The sequence below is a fragment of the Drosophila santomea genome, chromosome 3L (genome assembly GCF_016746245.2).
Source record: "Drosophila santomea strain STO CAGO 1482 chromosome 3L, Prin_Dsan_1.1, whole genome shotgun sequence".
Lineage (NCBI taxonomy): Eukaryota > Metazoa > Arthropoda > Insecta > Diptera > Drosophilidae > Drosophila > Drosophila santomea.
In genome coordinates, this window is record NC_053018.2 from 1771080 (window position 1) to 1794487 (window position 23408).

Below are 23408 nucleotides of genomic sequence, written 5' to 3' on the forward strand. Positions count from 1 at the left end.
GGAGGACAACAACCCATAGGTGTTAAAGTTTATGTTTATTTATTGATCGATAGCGTTATCAATTCGATTGAAAATGACATTATAGATACAGAGATTAACAACATTTTAGCAACAATAGTAATAGTTACAATAATAATTACATAACGTCTCGCTCCTCCGATTGCGTTCGAATATACAAAATTCTAAAACACCCGAAATGTTCGTCAAAAAACAGCCTTAAGTTTATGTCCTATAACTTACGCAGCATGAGGGATGGGATATTGAAGGAGTGAGGGGCCGGTTGGTGCGGGACGGGATGTGCTTGTATAGTGTAAAGCGCATTACAGTTCACAAAGTTGTACGTATAGAATTAGAAAACATAGATCAGCGTGTCTTCCTCACAATAGTTTCTATAGATTCGTATCAAAGAAATTGCACGTGTTTGATTTGACAATATTTAAATTGGCTTCTTGTGTGTGTTTCATGTTGTGTCTAGGTACTTTAAAACGTTTCTATATCTCATTCGCAACTGCTTCGGTTCAAGCGTATCTCATTTGGCGCTAAATTAACAAAATTTAGCGATCTATTTAGGTGTTATAACAAAAAGTATACATAACTATCCGCTTTTGATATCAAAGTTAATTCAGTCATTTCAGAACTGATCGTTTAGCTATGATGGGCCAACCCAGAACAGGCCTGATAGTTCGTAATTATTGCGTAACTACATACCTACTGGGGTGGCGAATATGCATATTAAACATAACATAGCCTATGGGCAACATTAGTGATTGACTCTAGTTCGCTGCGGTTGGGATTCATTGGTCCTTCGGCCGCTCCACTCGCTACCTCTCGAAATGCAGCACGTAGTCTTTGAGCGGGCCAGGCAGGTTCAGGCAGTTGATGTTTTGGGCCAGCTTGCGGTTCATCGCCTCATAGATGGCCCAGCGGGAAAGCTGCTTCAGACTGCGCGGCCGACGGTAGAGGGACGAGATCAAGGCAATCAGCTGCTCCGTCTTCTTACTGGGCACCTGTGCCACGTAAAAGTTGTGCAGGGACTTGAGGCAATTGAAGAGCGGCTCGTGGTGCATGGTCAGATAGAAGAGGTGGATGACACGCGTATATGTCGCGTGCGGATCGTTCAGGATGAACTCCTTCTTTGTGATTAGGATGATGTAGTAGAAAAGCAGGTAGCATGAGTTGGTGCGAAACGAACTGCGGAAGGTAGCTAGCTCGTTGGAGAAGATGGCGGTGCCGGGCGTGGTCTTTCCGCTGAGCACTATGTTGGGGTCAGCCCCGTACTGGATCAGTGTCAGAGTCAGCTCGTAGACGCACTCCATGTCGTGGCAGGTGCGCACATTGTGCACCATGTCCATCACCGCCTGCAGAATATGCTGATATGTTTTATTGCAGTCCAAGCCGTGCTGAAGCAGCATCAGGAGGATGTTCTTGATGAAGTCGAAGTTTGTGCGCTTTTGGGCATCACAATTAAGCGTAAAGTTCTCACTGACCGTAAACACGAGCACGTGCAGTGGTTTAAGGTTGGCGCGGTAGGAGCAATTGGGATTCGCTCCGTGCTGCAGCAACATACGAATGCAGTTTAGATAGCAGACCTGAAACCAGGCATTAGTTTTGGAACAAATAAAATTTAATATACGAGACAGACCTTCATAGAGTGCGTGAAATGATGCAGGTGATCCTTATTAATTAATGGCACTAGCAGAACCATAATGGGCACAGAGCCATCCCTCCCCACGATGTTGGGGTCTCCTAAAAATTAGTCATTATTTACTCTGCTGAAATATCACTGATTTACAAACCATTCTCCTTGATAAGCATGCTGAGCAATTCGTAGCAGACTTCCCAGTCTCGCAGGTGTCTAAACACACAAGCCATGGCACTGTTTCCCGCTTGGTTGATTGATTGCTTGGCCCCATTCTGCAGCAGAAATCGCACTAGATGCAACACGTCCCACTTACTCCACTTGTCGTACCCGTAACGGGCTTCCTCAAGGGCATAGCGCACTATCAGGGCGTGCAGTGGAGTGTTTCCCAACGAGTCTGGCGCGTTGATTAGCTCTTTGCATCCCCGTTCCAGCAGGATGCGCAAGGTGGCCAACGTGTCTTCAGCAGATTTACGAGCAGCAAAGATAACTAGAACAAAATAGACACGGTTAGTTAGTTATTAAAATATCTGAATCAGGATCTAATTCTTAATATAAAAAAAAAAGGAACTCACCCACATGCAGCAGGGTCATCTGTTGGGTGCAGGTGCGTACAGTTGTAATTGCACCCTGGTGAATGAGTAGCTCAAGAAAGCGGCCATCATGAAGCACGGCATGGTGAATGGGGTAATACTCGTCCATGATTAGATTTATTTCCTCCGAGCGGGTGACCACTAGTTGCTGGACACAATTCCAGGCGCCGCGTTCGCAGGCTAAGTGGAGCAGCGGCTTCTTCACGCGAAAGGGGATCCACGGCTCCTCCATCTTTTGAGTGAGCAGGCTTAGAACGTTGTACTGATCCCCGTCAATTGCGTAGAAGAGCGCGTTCTGTAGCTTTGTATTAAGCCGCTCGCTGACGTCGTCCACGTTGTTGTGCCACTTGCCGCTCTCTTCACAATTTCTTGTATGGGCGCCAGGAAAACACATTCGTGTGTCCACGTCGATACGTGCGCCGTGCCGGAGCAACAACTCCACGCACTCCTCGTAGCCACGCAGAGTGGCGATGTGCAGGGGCAGGGAGCAGGGCGAGCGATTAACGTCCGGGCGGTGGCGATGCAGCAGCCACTTTGTGAGATCGATGTGGTTGAGGCCGACGCTGCGCTGTAAGATGTTGTAGCCATAGTCGTCATGCATGGCCAAGATGTTCTCGTTTTTTGGGATCTGGATGAGCAGGCTCTCGAGGGTCTGCAGGGAAACCTTCGGGTTCGCGCGCAGGATGTCGAAAAGCGTCTGTATGGTCTCCTCGGTGGCCTTGGACAGCTTCCCGTCGCGATGCGAGAGGAGTGCGGATCCGGAGCGGAACACCTGGCTCACGGAGCCACCCATTGCTCTGGCTTCTACCCTTTTCGGCCGCCTAACACTGCACAGTCATGCTAGAATCTCCTGCGACGCAGTTTCCGGGGAAGATCGGTAGACGGGGAAATGCGTATCACTGCCGAAACCGTAAAAATCAATAAGAGCCCTGAAACAACCGCCCAGATCAGCACTGAACAACGGCTGGGAGGGGAGAGGCTGCTCCGATGGCTTCAGTCGCAGAATCCCACATCCCTGTGGCGCGTTTTCAGGCTAGATTCAGCGCATCCAGGCATTTCCAATTTATCACAATTACAAAAAACTTTGGGATTAAATAAAGTATATTATAGTATGGGATTTTTGATACGGCAATCGATATCAGTTGGTATAGGGTGGTATCGCTTATCGATATCTTGATATCAATTTTTTACAAAGCGCGAAAAAATGTATTTAAACTAAATGTAATTTACTGGGCAAATAAAGTGTAGTGTAAATGTAGCCCATTTAACATTTTCACATTTTACCTTTATTCAACGAGCTGGAAACCTGCTTTTTCTTTTCGATATTTGAAAAACAGCTGTAGCGATGTGTAAGCTTATCGGCTATCGATTCGTGTGTACAGTGAATACTAGAACGTAGGCACTGTATACGATTAAATTAAATTTGAAAACTTCTTAACAATGAAATAATGAAATAGGCGATATATTTAATTATCACCAAGTTAAACGTAACTTTGGTTTTAATAATAAATAATACCAACGTCCTTTAAGAAAATCGGTTTGCATTAGCCACTCTTCTCTGTAACTAATTGGCGCCCAAAAAAAAACGAGCGTCTTGGAAGTTTAGTTCGCTCGTAAGAATACCGCCAGAATCATGACCAACCGCCTGGAAACCAAATACGAGAACCTGAGCAGCATTTTCCTGCTTAAGGGACATGACTACCAGAAGCAGTTCTGCCATCTATATGCCCACCGCCTCGCCGAGATGACGCGTCTCCTGACGCCACTGGTCCAGAAAAAGTGGGGCAACAAGGAGCCCATCAAGAAACTGTGTGAGCTGCGGGGCGAACAGGACATACACTGCATCCTGATTGGCACCATCTTCAAGCATCAGGCTCACAAGCCCAGCATCCTTCGAGACATTTCTGAGGAAAATCAGTTGGCGCCGCAGCCGCCAAGACAAAACTACTCGGATCCGGAGGACAAGATTGTTCTGGAGGATGAACTGCAGCGAGTGCGACTTCAGGGCGAGATAAATGGCCAGTTCTTGGCTACCGGAGTTGTGTGCGCAGCCCTCGGTGGAACAGACAGCGACGGATTTTTCAACGTGGAGGATATGCTCTTCTACGAAAGCGGACCTCAGAAGCCACTGGCCACTATCAAAAGAAGTCGCTTCTTGGTACTGGCCTCTGGATTGGACCAACTGCAGGCCCACAAATTTGTGGAGGCCTTAAACCTCTTTCAGTACTGGCTGGCTGGCAGTCTTGGCAACAGCAAGGAAGCGGGCTCCATGGTGCGTCTTATCGTGGCTGGAAACTCGGTGAGATCCAGTGCCATGGCACATGTGCCCACTCTTCAGGTGGCACGCACCCAGGCGAACGCCAATGACACAGTCCAGGCTGTGACTCAGCTAGACCAGTGGTTTGCCTCATGGGCACGCTGTCTGCCCGTCGACATAATGGCGGGAGCCTACGACCCGGCCAACTTTATGCTACCCCAGCAGCCGTTCCACAAGTGCATGTTTCCGCAGGCTGCTCAATTGGCCACCTTCCAGGCAGTGACCAATCCGTACAGCTGCCGGCTGGATGAGGCCCTGGTGGTGGGCACATCTGGCCAGAATGTATCGGATCTGTTGCGCAGCACTTCGCTGGACTCGGCACTCGATGCCCTACGCTGCACCCTCACCTGGGGACACATTGCTCCCAGTGCACCGGACACTTTGGCCTGCTATCCGTACATCGACAGTGATCCCTTCATCCTGCGCGAGTGTCCGCACGTGTACTACGCCGGCAACTGCGAGTCCTTTGCGACGGAACTCCACGAGGGCGCCGAAGGTAAGCGCACCCGTCTGGTCTGCGTGCCCAAATTTAGCAAAACGCAGAGTGTGGCCGTTGTGGACCTGGATACGCTGGACTGCCGCCTGGTCAACTTTAGCGTAAATGCAGAATAAGAAATTCAATTAATACTAATAATACACCCTGTTAAGTCTGGAAAATCACTGGTTTTATTCGCTATCCTAGTGCACCACCGGGCCCAGCGGCTCGCCCCTGATGTTGGCCAAATCCAGGCGAGAATCGATGGTTTCATCTATCAGTCCGATCACTGCAATGTTGTCCCCCCGGATGATGTGCAGTCCCAGCACGATTTGCTCGATGCCGGAGGTGGTAGAGAAGACGCGTTCATGGCACTCGTCTATGATAATGTTGATGGTCTGGTCGAATCCCTTGAGTGTTCCAATGAAGTTCCTTCCGTCCGCCGTGATAATGGACACTGTGTGGTTGATATACGACTCCAGACCGGACATTTTAGCAGTCTTTCCTTGATAACTACTCCAAACAGAACAAAATAAATACGAATTGTGAAAAGAGGCTAGCGACGCGCTCTCCGATAACGATAACCGTGCCGCAAAACAGCTGTTCCGACTCTGGTGCTCATGTAATCGGTGCTCAACATTCTATTTTGCGAAAAAATTAAATTAAACTGCTTAAAATGCTGCGTCGCCTTGTGCAAGTGGGTGCCCGGGAGTTGAGCCGAGCCCAATCCTCAACCGCCACCGCGGAAAAGTGGGACCTGTACGCCGGAGTGCTCGTAGAGCGTCTGCCTGTGGTGTCCAAGTCCCTAAATCCGCTGGAGAAACAGTTCCAGGACTTGCTGTGGCGCGTGGAGTACGAGAACAGCCTGAAGTCCGACCATGAACTGAAGCATGAGCGTGAAATCGTCCAGGCGGAGCTCATCAAGCAGGGCAAGATCCAGGTGGACCTGGAGGACGGCGGATCCAAGCAGACGGCACAGGATCTCAAGGACGCCTACGTCGAGGAGCTGAAAAAGTTCCAGCTGGGCTCCCGCACCACGCCCGATGACCAGGCCAACAAAACTACCTCCACTAACCGTTGTCTGGAGGACACACTATACCTTTTGGTTAAGCAGAACCTGGGACAACAGGAGCACCTGATTCTGCCGCAGGGAAAGCGGGAGGAGGGAGAGTCCATGCGTCAAACGGCAGAAAGGGTGCTCCGCGAGAGATGTGGCCAAGATCTGCAGGTTCTTTTCTACGGCAATGCCCCAGTGGGCTTCCACAAGTACAAGTATCCCAGCAACCAGCGGACGGAGAGCGTCGGAGCCAAGGTCTTTTTCTACAGAGCATCCCTCCGTTCCGGCCAGGTGCCTGAAAAGGTCACCAAGTTCGAGTGGCTGCCCAAGAAGGCGCTCAACGGAAAGCTGACCAATGCAGCCTACGCGGAAAGCGTTAACAAGTTCTTGTTGTAAACGTAATTGTTAAAATTGTTTTGATATCTAACAAAAAAATAAAAAACTAGAGGAATAGCTACTAACTGCCTTTCATCCGGGAAGAAGTAGCAAAGATGTTATATTTTTTTAGAAATGGTTCCTTTTTCGAAATCAGAATACAGCCTCCCCTGAATCTTAAATAAATACTCCGCTCAATTAACATATTTAGACATGCAGCAATATATTTATTTTTGCAATTCACGGATTGTAAATATACGTCCAATACAGAGGCAAATATTTATTGTTATGTTTTCTTCGTTTTTTTTTTGCTTTGAAAAAGTTTACTACTTTCGTTTCGAATACACGTAGAAACTGGAGAAATCATAAGACGCTGGTTATTATGTATTTCTGGGTAGCAAGAGTATCTTAAACATTTTGGTATTTCAATTGTATCTATGTTCGTTACAAGTTACAGACATTCAATATGGAAAATGTGTGCTGCTCGATTACTGGAAGCTAAGCTTTTTATGTTTTTCAGGCGCAAGATGCTCAGATTACTGTGACAATATTCTCGATTAAATATCTTCTTCGGCGACCTGACGCGTTGCCAATGCTCAAACTGAAACGTCCAAATTTAAGATACTTTCATCAGGGTGTTGATAAATAAATGCAAAAACTACAAATGGTTTATAGTCATGTTGATAAATATGTATTGCAAGGTGCTATTGTTGATTTAAGGTTCATTGTGGCATAGGTTCTTAAATAAGCATTAAACTGTTTGACTTAGAGACTAAATTATCGAAAATAATGGTGTAAATATATATTTTTGTTTGTTTTTTTTTGTGGTTTTGTTGGTTTTTAGAAATATACTTTAAATTGTAAGACATATGCTCAGGCGCCACTAAACAAGACAATACAGGCTCTTTAGTTCTGGAACAGCGTTCGCGTGAAGTCTATGTAGTCCAGGGCATCCTTGATGGGCTGGCCGGAGCGCGGTTCCGAGAAGGGTTTCATGCGCTGCACGCAGTAGTCCGCCATGTCCTTGGTGAGGTTCTGTAGCAAGAATGCAAAGATGTTAGAATTGGTTTGTGTGCAAACTTTCAGTAAACTTACGCAGTAGAGCTCCTCCTTGGTGACGTAGGGGCGGTCGGCAGCGGTGATGGCGCGGAAGGCATTCTCGATCTCCTCGTAGGATTGGACATTCTCCGTCTCCTTGGAGATCATGAACGCGATGTATTCCTGCAGGGAGACGTAGCCATCCCGGTTGGGGTCGACCACATCGAGAATTGCCTCGAACTCCGGGTCGGGCTGTCCCTCCTCCACCATGGGCAGGTCGTAGCCGAGGGCGCGCAGGCAGGACTTGAACTCCTGGTGGTTGAGCTTGCCGCTCTTGTCCTTGTCGAAGTGCTTGAACATCATCGAGAACTCCTTGAGCGAGTCCTCAGAGACGCCCGAGTGGTTGCGTGCCTGGATTTGTTGCTCCAGGTTGTGCTGCATGCGCATGGACAGCTGGTCGAGCTGATCCCACTGCTGGGCCAGGCCCACCGTAGAGTGTTCCGTGTAGCGGTTGTCCAGGATTAGGTGCTCCTCCAGCAGGGCTCCCAGCTCTTCGATCTTCTTGAGGTCAACGCGACGAGCGCGCACCTCGGTGGCCTTGACACGAAGCGCCTCCAGTTGCTGTTCCAGGGAACCGGAGCCTTCCATCATGGACGTTCTGTGAAATTCGCGACGTGGGGATTGGTTGAGAGTTGGCGGATAAAGAGCGTTCGTTAGTAGGGCACAATATCGGGTTAGGTCTCAAACAATTCGGAACGTTACAATGATATAATGCATAAGAGAAGCAAATCTTGTTAGAGGTCTGTTACGGGCAGCGAATATTTTTCTGGATTTTTTGGATTCGGGCTTGCAACTAGTTTGTCTTCCCTTTGTTTTTGGTTTGTACATATTTACACGTGTCAGTGGGAATTAGGCGGGCCCGAGTGTTTTGATCTGTTTTGGGTCAGGTTTAGTGTAGTTAAGATTGGTTGTTCTTTGAGTTCAGCAACTAATAATGACGAAATTTGTCTAATTGCTAGAAGCGAGTTAAAATAAGAAAAGCGCCAAAGGAACGTTCAAATTGTAATTGAAAAATGCTACTAGATTGGTTAAACTCTTCGATTGAACGGAATAAATATGAAAATAATTTATGTTTTTAATTGCTACGTTTCTCTGTATGCTACAACAGTATTTTGATCTCGATTCGCATGCTAAAGAGTTTAGTTTCGTTAATTTTGAATAAGATTAGGTGAGACCAAAGGAGTAATGGAGAATCGAAACAGTACGTTGACGATATACACTCAGATTGGGATCGGGTGGGTCAGTGCTCTCGCTAATGCAACTAACTAAAACTAGGCCTTAGTTGTCGCTCAATCTTTTATCTTTTCAGTGTGGATATATACGAGTATTTACAAGTCCCCGGCTTAAGGGGCAAAGCAAGAGTTACGGAGCATATGGCCATTCCCAAAGGTTAGTGGAGGCGCAGCGAGATCGGGAGCTCAGCTCCAACGCGAGTTAAGGAACCAAAAAGATCACAACAGAAAATATGAGTTTAAACGCAGAATCAAGCCTGCTCGCTTAATTACCCTTGACGGTTATAACCCAGCATATAATATCTAGAAAATAGAATGGATCTTTCAGTTACGTAGTATTTCATGGGGGAAGAGTCGCGACCACGAGACTTGTTTTCGGAAATGTGTGGGTTGGGATGGGTACATGGATTTGATCCGAAAAAACCAACACACGTCTGGATGGAGTAGCCCCTCCAGTTGGGGAAAGCCCTAGCCCCCACTCACCTTGTCTCTGTTAGCCACTGGTGGAAAAGATTGGCGTGCTTGGCAAACTCCTTGCGCAGCTTGTCGTTCTCCTCCTGGCGCTTGGCCTCCTTGGCAAGTTCCCCATCGCGTTCCTCTATGATCTTTTGCAGATTACGCCAGGTCTCCTCAAGAGCTTCCATGGTGAACCACGTGTAGGGGTTGGGTCCAACATTAAAGCTCTTGATCTTCTGGTCGAGTGCTGCCAATGCCTTGAAGTCAGCTTCGGCCGACGAAAGGGACGCCTGGAATTGGGCATGGGCGTCGCGCAGGGCGCGAATTTCTTCGATCGAATTGCAGCGAACAGGATCTGTGAGATCCTCCTCGGCATTTTCGAACCAAGAATTGAAGGCCGAAGCTTTCTTGGCAAATGTCAAGTAGAGTTCCTCGATCTGGCGGAACTGCTCCTGCATGGCCAACAGTCGCTGCTTGCGCGTGTCGGAGGCGTCGCGCAATTTCTGCCACCTGGCAATCACGTCTCCGTGACGCTTCAGAATTGCCGGCGACTGGGCGTGGCTGGCATTGATCAGTTGGTCCTTGAGTGCCGTGATGTTGTGGATGCCCTCCTGCTCGAAGGCATTGAGACCTTAAACGAGAGGAATTGGTTTTACAAAAGGAACTAAGACACAGTTTCAGCTGATCTTACCTGCATCGAATGTCTCCTGCTTGGTCAACAGCGTCTGCACGGTGGACAGGTCACGTCCGAACTCGTCGGAGCGCACATAGTTCTCCTTGTCGTCAATCCAGCTCTCGACCACGTCGGCCTTCCACATGAACTGCAGATAGGCCGAGTTGTCCAGCAGGGCTCCCTTGCGGCGGGCAGCCAGGGCGGACAGGTTGTCCAGTTTGAGGCGCAGCTGCTGGCAGCGTTGCGCAATGGACTCACCGTGGTGGTTCTTGGCCTCCACCAACTCACTGCCCTGGTCGCAGATCAAAGAGCAGCGGTCCTTGTGGGCAGTGAAGTCCGTCTCGAAGGCGTCGTGCTTCTTCAGCAGACCTTGAACAGCGGCCATTGAGTCGCCGTAATCCTCCACAGAGAGCAGCTGCTGCTTCTCGGTGATCCAGGCCTCCTCCTCCTCCACCTGTGCGAGGAATTGCTGATAGGTCAGCGACTCATCCAGCTTCTGACCTCGCGTGGCAGCCAGGTTCTTTAGCTCGGCCCAGGCCTGGTTGAGAGCCTTCAGGCGCTGCTCAATTTCAGGCACACCCAGGTTGGACACGTCCATGAGCTTTTCGCCAGCCTCCTGCACAGCTTGAATAGCCGGTTCGTGAGAGGCCAATTCGGCTTCTAGACGCTTGTGCTTCTTCTTTAGGTTCTGGACGCCGGTCAAATCGCGACCGTAGTCGTCGGAGCCGACAAGCAGCTTCTTCTCCTTGATCCAGCTCTCCTCGTCGGCGATGTCGCGGAAGAATTGGTGCAGGGTCAGGGCCTCGTTAAGACGGGCTTGGCGATGGGCCGCCAGGTTGCAGATGCGCTCGTAGCGCTCATTGATGCTTTGACGCTTCTCCTGGATGCCGGCAGTGTCGAACTGGCCGCTCTCCACCAAGGAATCGGCCTGGTTGTTCATGTCCTTGATGCGGTCTTCGTGCGCCACGATATCCGCCTCGACCAACTGATGCTTCTTCATGAGGTTTTGGACAGAAGCCAAATCCTTACCAGAATCCTCAGTGGTCAAAAGACTCTCGACCTCGCCCAACCAGAAGTCCAAATCCTTGACAGCAGCGATATAGGTGCGCTGCTTGTTCGCCTCCTTCAGCTTCAGCGACTTCTCGGTAGTCTTGTGGGTCAGGTATTCCCACTGATCGGCGATCTGCGTCAGCCGCTTCTGCACCGCGTCCTCCGACCCGCTGCACTGCTTCTTATCGATCAGGTTTCCGCCCATGGCCAGCACACTCTGGATGCGGTCGGCGTTAGCCGCCAGCTCAGCCTCGAAGGCCTGGTGTTTCTGGTGCTTCGACTGGATGTTGGCCGGGTCCTTGTAGCTCTCCTCGGTGGCCAGCTGCAGCTTCTCTGCGATCCAGTTCTCAATCTCATCGGCATCGCGTGAGAACTGCTGCAGCGTCTGCTCGTCTCCCAGACGGGATCGCTTCTCGATCAGACCTTCCTTGAGGTGGCGCCAGCGCTCCAGCACTTGCTTGCGCTTCTCGTCCACCAAATTGGAGGCATAGTGGTTCTGGGCGATCAACTGATCCGCCACCGTCTGCAGAGCGGCAATCTTCTGCTCGTGGCCGTTAATGGCCTTGTCGAAGTCTTCGTGCTTCTTGATCAGTGCCTCCACGTTTCCGCCGGCATTGGCATCATCATCGGCATTGAGGAAGGCCTCGCGGGCAGACATCCAGGACTCGGCCAACTCACAGTCACGCATGTAGAGCTGCAGATCCAAGTTCTGCTCCAGCTGCAGGCGGCGCTCGGTCCATGCCTTCTCCAAGTCCTCGCGGGCCTTGGCGAGGTCCTCGATTTTCTCCTTGATTTCAGGCGAGGCATAGTGGTTGGCCTGCAGCAGCTCGTTTCCGAACTGCTCGAAGGCGCCGAAAGTGCCGGCGCGGGCATCGATCTCCGTGCGGTGTTCCTGGGGAAATTCATGGGGAAATCAGATTAGTTAGGGTCATGGACTTCGCTTTGGTAACGCCGTGTTAGAACAACATTGCAACGCTGGCAGGCTGGCCACTGTGGATCGATTGCTGCAGCGTCGAATTAGTCAAGAGTAATAAACGTAGAACGAAGTTAAACTGAACAAATCGGTGGATAAACTGAATGAAACTTGAACGGAGCTTGGATGTGTGATGATGATGATGAAAGGATTGCACAGAAAACTGTATAAGTTCATTAATGTATACATGTGTAAAGCTTTAATGATAAGTGAAATCAGGTTTTAATTACTTTTGTCGTAATACATATATATCACAAATTTTCAACTAAACCAACTGCTAAATGTATTTTATACATTTGATGATTTGGAAACACATTCCCTCGTGAGCAGTAAACTTAATCTGGACACTAGGAATTGAGTGATATGTGCTGATGAAAAGCCCAATGTGTGTAAGCAATATTAGATAAGATAACAAGAAACTGCTTGAGTTACTAAAAGAACATAACGTGTGTGTTTGTAAGGGAAAGCTAAAGCCGTAGATATGGTTTGGTATTTGTACATGAAGGGTATTCCCACTGAACGACATAAAGATAAAGAAGGAATTTCGAGTACCCTCTGATATATGAATTGGAATGTATGATACGAGTATGTTCTAATCGGAGGCGAGCAACACATAAACACAACGAAACACGGATCTGGGGAGATGGTGGTAAGCGAAGGATCTACCTCGTCGCCGGATGGAGATGCGATGCTGGAGGTCGAGGCGGCGGCTCCAGGAGCCGAGCTGCTGCCCAGGGTGAACCCAATCTCGGCACGGCGTGCCTGCGATGGGTATCGTATTTGATTGATTGTTTGTTTATTGGGGAGTTGGAATGTAGAAACACAACCATGATGGGGATTTGGATGTTGTCATGAACCGTGAACCGTTGCAGTTGTCGATGTCGATTGTTTGTTGTTCGTTTATGACATGACACGAACCAAAAAATCAAAACCAAAAAGATATAGTCAAGAGATGTAAAAATATAACCAAACAGTCTGCAGTTTAAGAATGGCTTAGACTTATGAAGGAGATCCTAGTTAAAGTTGTGTAGGAATATTCCCCAACGAAATTCTTACCTGATGACGCTCGATTAGAGCCTCGGCTCCAGTGACATCGTTAGCCAGCTCGTCGGACGTGACCAGGCTCATCATCGAGTTGATCCAGGCCAGCAGATCGCGGTAGTCGCTGAGGAAGCGCTGCAGATCGTATGAGTCCAGCAGCTTCTCCTTGCGGGCGGTGGACTTGGTGATGATCTGGTCCCACATCTCGTTGATCTCCTTCTGCTTGGCGTAGGTCTGCTCGGCGGTGTCCGGGTGCGACTGCATTAGCCTGTTGGCAGTTTCGTCCAGCTGGCGGATCTTGTCCCGCAAAGCGGCCAAATCGCGTTCCACGCCCTCGTGCTTGCGCTGCAGAGTCTGGACACTGCGCAGGTCCTTGCCCAGGTCGTCGTTGTTTAGGGCGTTCGCCTTCTCCGCGATCCAATCCTTGGTCTCATCAATGTCGCGATGGAAGCGTTGTACCTCATGGGCGGAGCCCAGTTGGCTAGCCTTCTCAGCAGTTAGCGTCTGCAGATTGTTCCACTTCTCGTTCAGGTCTTGCATCTGAGTTTGGATCTTCAAAGCGGCCTCGGTCTGACCCAAGGAAGTAAGCTGCACGGCAATCTCGTTCATGTTGGCCAGACGCACTTCGTTGGCCTTCAGGTCGTCATTGAAGTCGTCGAACTTCTTCTGGAGCACCTCAACCTCCTCCAGATCCTCTCCCACAACATCGGCGATCTGAGCGTGGTTCTCCTTGTCCCGGATCCACTGGGCCAAGTCGGCAGCCTCACGTACCAGAACGTACGCCTTCACAGTCTCGTTTAGCTTGTTCTGGCGCTCACGGGCGAGGGCCAGCAAGTTGTCGTACTGCGAGTTGATCTGGTTCTGGCGCTTGGCAATCGAATGGTTGTCCACCAGGTTTTGCTGCGAGGCGCTCAAGCCGGCCTCAATCTTCTTGATGTAGGCAGCTGGGACGAAGCCCTGGCGGTCGTTGACCTCCACCTTCCACCAGTCCTTGTTGTTTGAGTTCAGCAGGGTCAGCACATCGCCCTTCTTCATCGAGACCTCACGAGGGGATTTCTCCGTGTAATCGTAAAGGGCAACCACGCACTCCTTGCCGGTGATGTCCACAACAGGTGTCTCCTGCTGGCGACAGTTCTTGGCCTGCTCCTGCAGCGCCTGAATGGTGTTGCCAAAGGCCTCGAGATCGGAGACAAGGGCCTCGTGCTTCTTGAGCAAAGCCTCCGAGGAATCCTCGTCCTTTCCGTAGTCGCTACCAGTTGCAATCGGTTCCTTTTCGCGCATCCACGACTCTGCTTCGTTGGCATCGGCAAAGTACTGGTGAGCCTGGAGAGAGTCATCCAGATCCTGCTTACGCTGACTGGACTTCTCCTTCAGCGTGTTCCACTGCTCCTGAAGTGCCTCCAAACGCTGACGGATGTCGTCGCTGGCGAAGGGCTGATCCTTCAGCATGTTCTCGCCCGAGCTGATCACATTAAGCAGCCTGGCCTCATGGTTGTTGATCTCGGCCAGCACAGCCTGGTGCTTCTTGATCAGGTTCTGCACACCAATCAAGTCACGACCGCGGTTCGTGGATGCGGCAATGGGTTCCTTCTCACGGATCCAGGCAGCCTCGTCCTCCAAGTCGCGGAAAAGCTGCTGCACCTGAAGGGAGTCCAGAAGGTGCTGCTTCCTCTCGCCCATTGGGGCAGCTAGAGCGGCATAGCGAGCCGACAGATTACCCTCCTTGTTGCGAATGTTGTCCGCGTCAAAGTGACCTGATTCGATGAACTTGTTGGCAGCCACCTTGATGCTCTCAATGCGATCCTGGTGAGCCATCACGTCGGCCTCCAGCAGGGCGTGCTTCTTCTGCAAATTCTGAACGGAGGTCAGGTCTTTGCCGTGATCCTCCGACAGCAGCTGGCCCTCGATCTCGCTAAGCCATAGCTCAATGTCCTCGATGGTGCGGTTGAACTGCTGCTGTTGGCATGCCTCGTTGAGCTTGGTTCCCTTTTTGTCGGATGCCTGGACAAGGGTCTCCCACAGGACGACGATCTCCTGCATGCGGGTGTTGATCTGGTCGGCGGCATAGTGCTGCTTCTCGATCAGTTCGGTGCCCACGTTGGTGATGTCTTCGATGCGCGACTTGTTGGCATTCAGCTCGTGCTCGAAGTTCTGGTGCTTCTGCATCTTTCCGTTTAGGTTGGTAGGATCCAAATAGCTGTCATCCGTGGCGAACTTCAGCTTCTCGCTAATCCAGCCCTTGGTCTCGTCGCAATCGCGCTCGAACTGCTGGTAGCGGTTAGAATCCTCCAGCAACTGGCGACGCTTGGACGATTTTTCCTGGAGAGCAGCACGTCGGGCTAGAAGCATCTGACGGCGCTGGGCCACATCATCGGCGGCATAATGCTGACCATCGATCAGTTTGGTGGCAAAGATGTCTAGAGCCTTGATCTTCTCCTCCTGGGCAGCCAGACTCTTCTCAAAGTCCTCGTGTTTCTTAATAAGCGCCTCTACTGAGTCCAGGGAGTCGCCGAGGTCCTCGTTGGCCAGGAAGGCCTCCTGCTTGGCCATCCAGGTGTCAGCCTGCTCCGTATCGCGGTAGAACAGTTGCAGATCCATGCACTGCTCGTACAGGATGCGACGATCCTCCCACAGCGAAAGCAGCGAGCTCTTGTCGTTCTCCAGAGCGGCCAGCTTTTCCTGGATTTCGGCGGCGGCGTAATGCTCGCGCTCCAGCAGTTTTTGTCCGGATTCAGTGGTCAGCTTGAAGCTATCCTCGCGAGCATCGATCTCGCCCTTGTGCTCCTGGTGACGTTCCAGGAGGGCCTCAGCTCCAGCCACATCCTTTGCCAGCTCATCGGCCGAGATGATGGCCTTCATGCCATTGATCCAGGACACAAGGTCGCGGAAATCGGCGAGGAAACGGTGCAGGTAGTAGGACTCATCCAGCTTCTGCTTACGCTCGCGGGCCTTGGTGGTGAGACTCTGCCAGTAGTTGGCTATCTCAGCCTGTTTGTCACGGATCTGGTCACTGTGATCGGCGTGAATGGAGCACAGCCGCTGGGCCTCGGCTCCCAGTGTGGAAACTTTATCCTCCAAGGCGGCCAAATCGCGCTCCACTCCTTCGTGTTTGCGCTGCAGCGCCTGAACACTCGCCAAATCGCGGCCATAATCATCGGACGACAGGACCACATCCTTCTCGGCAATCCAGGCGACGGTTTCGTCGGCATCGCGGTTGAAGCGCTGGATCTCGTGGGCACCGAATAGCTTCTCTTGGCGCACAATGGCTAACTGCTTAAGGCGCTGCCAAGCCTCGTTCAGCTCCTCCTTGCGCTTGGTAATCGTGTCGCGCTCGGGATGTCCGTCTTGTACCAACTTATCGGCCAACTGGTTGACCTCAGTCACGCGGTACTCTTGGGAAGCCATGTCCTTCTGGAACTCATCGAACTTGCGCTGCAGAACCTCCACATGTTCCAGGTCCTGGCCGAACTCGTCGGCGGTGACAAAGGTCTCCTTGTCCTTAATCCAAAACATGACCTCTTCACACTGACGCAGGAACTGCACCAGGACGAGAGCCTGCTGTAGCTTAAGGCCCTTCTCGGCCAGACGGCTGAGAAGCAGCTCCCACAGTTTGTGCAGCTCGTCGAGACGAACCTGAATCGACTCGGAGGCAAAGTGTTGCTGATTGATCATCTCCTGGCCAGTGTTGTCCAGCGAGACAATGGCGTTGCTGTGCGCCGAAACCTCCGCCTCGAAGGCCTGATGCTTCTGGATTTTGGCCTGCAGGTTGGTGGGATCGCGGTAGCTCTCCTCGCTGGCTGCCTGCAGCTTCTCGTGGATCCACGACTCCAACTCGTCGGCATCGCGCTTGAAGTACTGGAAGCGGCGCGAATCCTCGAGCTTTTCACGCTTCTGGCGCGTCTCGATCTTGAAGTCATTGTAGCGGGACAGAACCTGCTCACGTCGCTCCTGGATGTCCTCGACTGTCTCGAGGATCTTCACCTCTTTGGGTGTAAAGTTCTCCATTTCGCTGGTTCGTTTACTTGTCTAATTGCTTGAGTGTTTCGTTCGTTTTGATATTGAAATGCTGTAAAGTTGTTATGCAATTAATTGGAATTCTTTTTCATTTGGTTTCTTTTCGGACTTTACCTTAAGTTGCTCTGGGCGCTGGATATTTTTAATTTAATACTGCTGCTGGTGCTTCCCCTTCATCAAATGTTCGACCGTGCCCAACTGTAAAGAAAATGAAGAAAGAACAATTAGTTTAATTCGGTTTAATCAGCTCCAATACAAACGCAATCACTCAATTACTTAATTGCTGGGTCATTCGTTATGTGGGAAACACAAAATCATGAAACTGAATGGCTGGCTTGCGTACTACAACGTTGTTTTCATATTTCATTCTTATTTCATAATATTTTATCTCGCAGTGACATTGCTCCCAAGTATTTTTTGTCGTTTAACGAAATTTATTTTATTATTAAGAGTAGTATGCAAAATACCTCCTGTAAACTCTTCAAACTACTTGACTGCATGGGCAACAATCGCAAAATTCTCATTTAGAATTTCCACATCGATTGACAACCTCGTCCCCTTATGGTGGCCTCAACGTTCGCACACACTAACCAAACTAAAAGCGCGAATGTGACGCATTCTCCCGCTGATTAGGTTCCATCAGCTATCGCTATCTTATCGGCTACATAGTGTGGTCCCCATTTCCAAGCTATTTCCAGCAGACACATACAAAAAGGGAACAGTTTATTCGAAACATGAACGTTCAATGACATAACCAACAGTTTTAAACTTAAAAGTTATCCAGATCGCGTGATAAATCGGCCAGCATCTCCATGAAGAGATGCGACTTTGCCTCGTCTTCGGGACTATCACCAGAGGCGTCATGGGCATCGGAATCTTTTCCGGTGAGAGAGAGTTTCTGTAGAAGGTCGGAAAGAATGCTCCACACTTCCGGCGACCAGTTCTTGGCAAACAGCGGCATGAAGAGTTCGTTAAGTTGATCCGCGCGTATAGCGCCAGACTTTAGCATTGATCTAAGGATCACCTCCAGCATCCGAAAGCTGTCCGCATTGTTGCCCATCTCCTGCACAAAACTAATGCTGATCAAGCCCTCGAAGATTCCGGGTGAAGCTTCACTGGCCATGAGCTGCGGTGACCGCCACACCGAACAGCTGGCCGAGATTACATCCTTGTCGAGGAAATTCGGTTTTCTGGTGATGAGCAACTGGAGCAGATGAACTAATCCAGACCCAATAAGGTGATAAAAAACAGTGGGCATTTGAGGAAACAGGACCGCCTTTTGGGATTTTCGAAGCAGCTCGGCCAAATCTTCACGACTGCCCACATAATCGGGCCGCAAGCTCAGGCAGTGTAGCCACTGCTGCAGCTGATAGAGCAGCTCTGACAGGCTGAATCCCACATCCGGACTGAGTTGGAGCTCACTGGAGCCGCCGCCACCTGCAGTCGCTGCATCTGCCTTGTTCCTATTGGAGTTACAGACTTTGGTGGTTAGCTCCTGAAGATCACCATGATAAAATGTGGACTGAAGCACGCTGGACTGGAGCCACTGTTGCAGCTGAGACTGTGCTTTCATACGGATTAGATGAGCATATGTAGACCGCAATACCGCATTGGTGGTGGCGGGCAAAAGTGCCTCCAGTGATTGCCCAATGCGCTTGTCCAGCATTTGATGCACATTCTCCTTCCAACGCTGGCACGCCTTCTCCCTGGCATCTTGAAAGATCTCATGCAGCTTTTGAAATACCTCCTCGCGCTTCGTGGAGCTGATCTCGTTAACTTTGGCATCCGCCGATGCCTTCGACGGGATCAGAATCTCCTGCTGAGCGTCCTTGACCACACACTTAAAACTGCGTTCCGTGACGAACTCTATCAACCTCCTGGTGGATGCGTTTTGGGAATGGAGAAAGGCATCGGCCAATTTACGCTGCTGCTGCTCCGAGGGACTTAGTTCGCTGGCAACTATCGCCTCCTTAGAAATGGAACTGCTGTTCTGCTGCAACTGCTCCAACCGAGTGGTTATGTACCGGAATCGCCCACTTCTCGCTTGTCTGGAGGGCGTAATGCTGACCCGGAATTCCTGCAGGAAAGGACAAGCCACTGGCAAAAGTTCATCCAACACGGGGGCGTACGATTTATCGTGACGACAGAGGCCCTTTAGGCAGGTATCCACAATTGACGAAATGCTTCCAACTCCGGCTTCCTGTGCCCGGTGACTGTAGTAGCCATTAACCAGCTGCGGCTGCGCATCCAAAAGCCATCCAATACAACTCCTGGCTATGAATACAGCTGCGGGTTGCAATTTTTCCATACGTATGGCGGCATACAGTCCGTACAGCAGCTCCAAAGTGGCCACTGCATCTGGAAGATGTAGACTGACCAAGTCGAGCATCGCCAGGTATTGAACTAGCCACGGAAGCGTGATCAGCAGCTTGCCCTGGTGCATGGAGCGTTCGAGTATCTCGCGGAGATTGAAGTCCGGATGAAAATGGCTACGAAGCTGCAACTGCTGTGGGCAAAGATATGGCGGAGTTGGGTTTCCATGTTGCGTGGACCCACTGAAAGGCATTACAGTTACGTAGCCCAAAAACTTGGCCAGGATTAGCATATTGGCCATGGCCTGGACGCGAACAATGTATGGTCCCTGCTGAGCAGACTGCTCTTCGGCACCCAAATCCTCAGTCAGCTGGAGCAGGTCAAAGGTGGAGTCGTTGTGACGCATAAGTTGCGCATACAGTTCCAGCTTCAGGTGCACCAGAAATGCCACCGATGAGCATCCGGCGATAAGGTCGCGAAAAAAGGCCTGCGAGCGGGGAAACTGACCTTCCACACTGGAACTGGAGGTCACCAGGCGCTGTGCCAGTTTGTTGTGCCTAAGTGGATCCAGCTTTAAGCCCAGTTCTTCGGGAGATTCGGTGGTCTCGGTGGCGGAGATCAGCAATTGGTTGACAAATAGTTTGGCCAGGTGCGTCATGTTCACTGGGTGCTCCGACACCTTAAAGATATCCCTAATACGGGGCCCCAGTTCGCTGGCAAAGTTGAAAACGCGATTCAGATGGCTCAGCTCCCACTGCTTAAGGGCTTTGTAAAAGAGATCCCTTTGGGACTTGAAGGCCCCGAACTCCTTCTGCGCAGGAAAGTTATCCCGCGAGTCCTTCTCCACGTGATAGTACACATTCTGCTGTGCGGACGAAGAAGTGTCCATAGTGAACGATGCGGTCAACTCCTGCTTCTGCTGACAGTAAGTTTCCAGTTCTTGGACAACTCCTGGAGGCAGCAGACTCAATCTTTCGTTTTGTAGCAAGATCCCCAAAGTCCTTTTGTCAAGCTGCAGAAGTAAACTTTTTTGGTTCTCCAGCAGTTTGACTGCAAAGTATACACAACTTTTGTATTGCGTGAGTCCCTGCAAAGCACTGGGTAGATCTGACTTGACGGGTGATTCCCCAAAATCTCGCACATTCAACAGCTGGAGCACAAAACTAAGTTCACCTAGTACGTTGGGCACTAAATTGAGGTCTATCAACAAGCTGTAAATGGTTGACAGGAGCTGCAATTGGTTTGTATTGGCCACATCCTCCAAGCTGAAGGCTTCCTCCGGGAACACCTCATCTTCGGGCGTCCTCTCCTGTTGACTGACATTCACTGGCGCTTCGCTTTTGATCTCCTGCTTTTTAAGCAACAGGAACTTGCGGGCCTCCATTTCCAGGGCCGCTTCTTGGCTTCTATCAAAGATTTCGCTGCTCTGCGAGATTCGCCAAAGGTTATTGTCATTGCTAAAGGAACTAGTGTCTCCAAAAGAGGAGTTGGCCGAAACATTCTTGCTGATGGTCATGGGTAAGACCCGTCGTCGCGGCTTGGATTGCGGTGTGGCTCCTGCTCCAGTTCCTGAACCCACTGGTGAATTTTGATTTTGCTGCTGTTGCTGGGGTGTGGTCTTCTTCTTGGATCTCTGCTGGCTCTGAATAGGTGTGTTGACCAGAAAGTTACCCAAGCAGATGCTGTGCCCACCTCCTGTTCCTCCGCCACCGCTTCTGTTGGGCGTGCTGCAAAACTGGGCGCCACTTCCTGGCGTTGATCTTCTGCCCTGCGGCTGCTGACGAGACGGAGTCGTATTCGAATTGGATGTCACACTGCAGCTACTCCGGCTAAGGATTGAGGACTCATTGAGCTGGTGCTGGTCCTCCTCCGTGACCGCATCAGCGACCGGTGGCTTGACCTGACGGATGGGTGTCAAGGGGAACACGGGTGTCTCCGAGTTCCGCGTACAGTAGTACTGCTTTGTGCTCCGACGCAGTGCCCCTAAAAAGTAGGTGGCAAAGTCCTCCAGGCTGCAGTTGCTTTGCTGATTACCCTTCCCGCTCTTTTTGAAGTGGGCGACAAACTTCTGCTGCAGCTGAGGGCGTGGCACCTTCTCCAGTTGCGCAAGCAGCTGCAGCAGATGGCTCTCTTCCGGCTTCGTCATTTCTGTATCTCCCGCTTTGAGCTCTGTGGGCATGATCTGGTGATCTATTTTCTGCGCCTCAGCTCGAGCTATTTTCGACCTTTGGCCCTCCTCCAATCCCTCTCTCCCTTTTGTTTCCCTGCAACGGAAGAGGAGAGAAGGGAAATGTTGGCTCGGCTTTTGTGGGTTTTCGTTTTCTAATTTATTTTTAGACTTGTTTGGATGGGTTGAAGTTGCAGGATTTTTTTTTCTTGTATTTTTGTATAAACAGTACTTTTTCACACACTAAACTAAATCAAAGTAAACGACACGAAAGACATTACGAATTGTCAAATTTAGGAGGCGATGACATCACCTGTACTAAAAGTTATAAAAAGTGAAATATTGGTTAGGATAGAAGGGTTTTTGTTAAGCGGGGGAATCAGGATACGACGATTTCTAGGTGTAGTTCGGAAAAATTAACATGTATGCTAAACAAATTATAGAGATATTTATCTAATCAATAAAAGAATGTATATAGTAGGTTCCCTCAAATATCCAAAAGAATTTGATGTTTAATGTTTATTATTAGATTTTATTTAATTTCTAATGGTTTCCAATTATTCCAATGGAATTGGCAACTACATTCCTTAATAAATTCCAATATCATGAGGCAAAATAGTTAAGATTGGCCAATAATGATTAATATAATAAAGCAGATGAAAAAATTCTAGGTAATAAAATAACATAAAATACAATTAGCACTAACGATAAGAAAATCTGGGGAATGTTCGGATTTCTGCAGCACTTAACTTAATATTTCAGATCGCCCCTTTAGAAGGGGTCAGCACAGTGAGCAATGACATCATTTTGGGGAGAGGGTGGGTCAGCATGCAGAGAAACAAACAAACAACACACTTTGCCACAGGAAATTAAAATAAATCAGAGGGAGATGGAAACACCCCAGGGCTTGGCAGCCATACAAAGTTGGAGCACACACACGCACACACAGGCAGGCAATTTAACTGTTTATCGCGGTGGCAAACAAAAACAACAACAGAATCGGCAAGTGCGAGAGATACACCTCAATAAGAGAGCGAATAGAAAGAGAGGGAGAGCGAAACATTAATTGAAGTGTCTATCAGAAAATAGCCGAGGATGACGTAATGCGTACGGTATGGAATTATGAGCAATCAATGAAGAGGCTCCGAAAATCAACTGGTACAAAAGTGTGCTACGAACACGAAATCATCTTGCAAGCAAACAAAAATATCCTATGCAAACACAGGCCTTCAATAAAGTCAAGGACATTTCCCCCACCCAAAACAGGTTTTGGCAAATGTAAGGCAAACAGTTTGCTTTTTTTACTCGTACTTAAAATCTCTCGCAAACACAAACAAGCAAAGAGAGAGAGTGTGCTCTCTCGCTTTCTCTCTTCTGAAGTTGCCGCACCACCACCACCGCCCGATGACGTACACACACAGCCATCTCTACTCCTGCGTAACTCGCACACACACATGCACAACTGGAGCACCAGATACTTTTTCTTAAATTGCAATTGGAGTCGAGAATTTTGGCAGAAATTCAAAATTTCCATGACTAATCAAGCACTGGCATTTCACCTTATAGGTTTTCAGTTTTGCCCAAGACTTTTCTCTCACTTTTGCCCCGTTAATTGGATTTTTGTGTCGCCTTCGAGGGTGTGGCGTTGACCCGAAAAATTTTCACTTTGCACGCACACCGAATTCCAATTGCATTTTGAACCCAACTAATAGTGAGCTACGGACGAAAACGATTGGAAAACTTACACTTTGATGGCAATCTAATTGTTCACAGTTAATTTGTTAATTTAACTATTGATTTGCAGTAGTTATTCGTAATTTTCACGGAGCGCCTCAATTCCACGGGACCGCAGTTTTTTTCAATATGTCGGCCGATTGCTAAAGAAGATTGTAATCAATATCGTGATTTCTATCGATTTCTATCGATGTCTATCGA

The 23408-nt window shown here is 49.6% G+C and overlaps 6 protein-coding genes across 9 annotated transcripts; 2 read left to right on the forward strand and 4 right to left on the reverse strand.

Annotated features, from left to right (window-relative positions):
* Positions 1-16: 16 nt before the first annotated feature.
* Positions 17-3361, reverse strand: LOC120450469 (ankyrin-3). The gene is made up of 4 exons (XM_039633508.2): positions 2215-3361; positions 1797-2129; positions 1643-1746; positions 17-1589 (listed from the first exon to the last, which is right to left on the reverse strand). Exons 1-4 carry the CDS (start codon positions 3023-3025, stop codon positions 822-824), a joined length of 2016 nt encoding a protein of 671 aa, XP_039489442.1. The 5' UTR covers positions 3026-3361; the 3' UTR covers positions 17-821.
* Positions 3362-3776: 415 nt separating this feature from the next.
* LOC120450139 (DNA polymerase delta subunit 2) lies at positions 3777-5206 on the forward strand. Its single transcript, XM_039632966.1, has one exon. The coding sequence runs from the start codon at positions 3866-3868 to the stop codon at positions 5159-5161; it is 1296 nt and encodes a 431-aa protein (XP_039488900.1). The 5' UTR covers positions 3777-3865; the 3' UTR covers positions 5162-5206.
* Positions 5193-5517, reverse strand: LOC120450144 (U6 snRNA-associated Sm-like protein LSm8). Its single transcript, XM_039632974.2, has one exon. It carries the CDS (start codon positions 5513-5515, stop codon positions 5228-5230), a length of 288 nt encoding a protein of 95 aa, XP_039488908.1. The 5' UTR covers positions 5516-5517; the 3' UTR covers positions 5193-5227.
* A 132-nt stretch (positions 5518-5649) lies between these two features.
* Positions 5650-6538, forward strand: LOC120450142 (39S ribosomal protein L46, mitochondrial). Its single transcript, XM_039632970.2, has one exon. The coding sequence runs from the start codon at positions 5701-5703 to the stop codon at positions 6475-6477; it is 777 nt and encodes a 258-aa protein (XP_039488904.1). The 5' UTR covers positions 5650-5700; the 3' UTR covers positions 6478-6538.
* Positions 6539-7124: 586 nt separating this feature from the next.
* On the reverse strand, positions 7125-23345 carry LOC120450133 (spectrin alpha chain). 4 transcript variants are annotated; one of them, XM_039632958.2, is made up of 9 exons: positions 23219-23345; positions 17108-17191; positions 12995-17045; positions 12605-12700; positions 9934-11857; positions 9270-9873; positions 9060-9089; positions 7552-8152; positions 7125-7491 (listed from the first exon to the last, which is right to left on the reverse strand). In XM_039632958.2, the coding sequence occupies exons 3-9, from the start codon at positions 16982-16984 to the stop codon at positions 7363-7365; spliced, it is 7374 nt and encodes a 2457-aa protein (XP_039488892.1). In that variant the 5' UTR covers positions 16985-17045; positions 17108-17191; positions 23219-23345; the 3' UTR covers positions 7125-7362. The 4 variants fall into 4 exon arrangements, with proteins under 4 accessions (XP_039488892.1, XP_039488894.1, XP_039488893.1 ...); XM_039632960.2 differs by lacking the exon at positions 12605-12700; XM_039632959.2 differs by lacking the exon at positions 9060-9089.
* On the reverse strand, positions 17700-23334 carry LOC120450135 (protein disks lost). Its single transcript, XM_039632962.1, has 2 exons — positions 23219-23334; positions 17700-21570 (listed from the first exon to the last, which is right to left on the reverse strand). The coding sequence occupies exon 2, from the start codon at positions 21483-21485 to the stop codon at positions 17763-17765; it is 3723 nt and encodes a 1240-aa protein (XP_039488896.1). The 5' UTR covers positions 21486-21570; positions 23219-23334; the 3' UTR covers positions 17700-17762.
* Positions 23346-23408: the final 63 nt, after the last annotated feature.

Bases quoted from the DNA above. Each gene is read 5' to 3' on its own strand.
- LOC120450139 (XM_039632966.1), top strand. From the start codon at position 3,866: ATGACCAACCGCCTGGAAACCAAATACGAGAACCTGAGCAGCATTTTC.
- LOC120450144 (XM_039632974.2), bottom strand. From the start codon at position 5,515: ATGTCCGGTCTGGAGTCGTATATCAACCACACAGTGTCCATTATCACG.
- LOC120450135 (XM_039632962.1), bottom strand. From the start codon at position 21,485: ATGCCCACAGAGCTCAAAGCGGGAGATACAGAAATGACGAAGCCGGAA.
- LOC120450142 (XM_039632970.2), top strand. From the start codon at position 5,701: ATGCTGCGTCGCCTTGTGCAAGTGGGTGCCCGGGAGTTGAGCCGAGCC.
- LOC120450469 (XM_039633508.2), bottom strand. From the start codon at position 3,025: ATGGGTGGCTCCGTGAGCCAGGTGTTCCGCTCCGGATCCGCACTCCTC. The intron at 2,130-2,214 runs GTGAGTTCCTTT...ATTTTGTTCTAG, and splicing joins GATGACCCTGCTGCATGTGG to TTATCTTTGCTGCTCGTAAA. The intron at 1,590-1,642 runs GTCTGTCTCGTA...GCCTGGTTTCAG, and splicing joins ATTTCACGCACTCTATGAAG to GTCTGCTATCTAAACTGCAT.
- LOC120450133 (XM_039632958.2), bottom strand. From the start codon at position 16,984: ATGGAGAACTTTACACCCAAAGAGGTGAAGATCCTCGAGACAGTCGAG. The intron at 12,701-12,994 runs GTAAGAATTTCG...TACCCATCGCAG, and splicing joins CTCTAATCGAGCGTCATCAG to GCACGCCGTGCCGAGATTGG. The intron at 9,090-9,269 runs GTGAGTGGGGGC...TCTATTTTCTAG, and splicing joins CAGTGGCTAACAGAGACAAG to ATATTATATGCTGGGTTATA.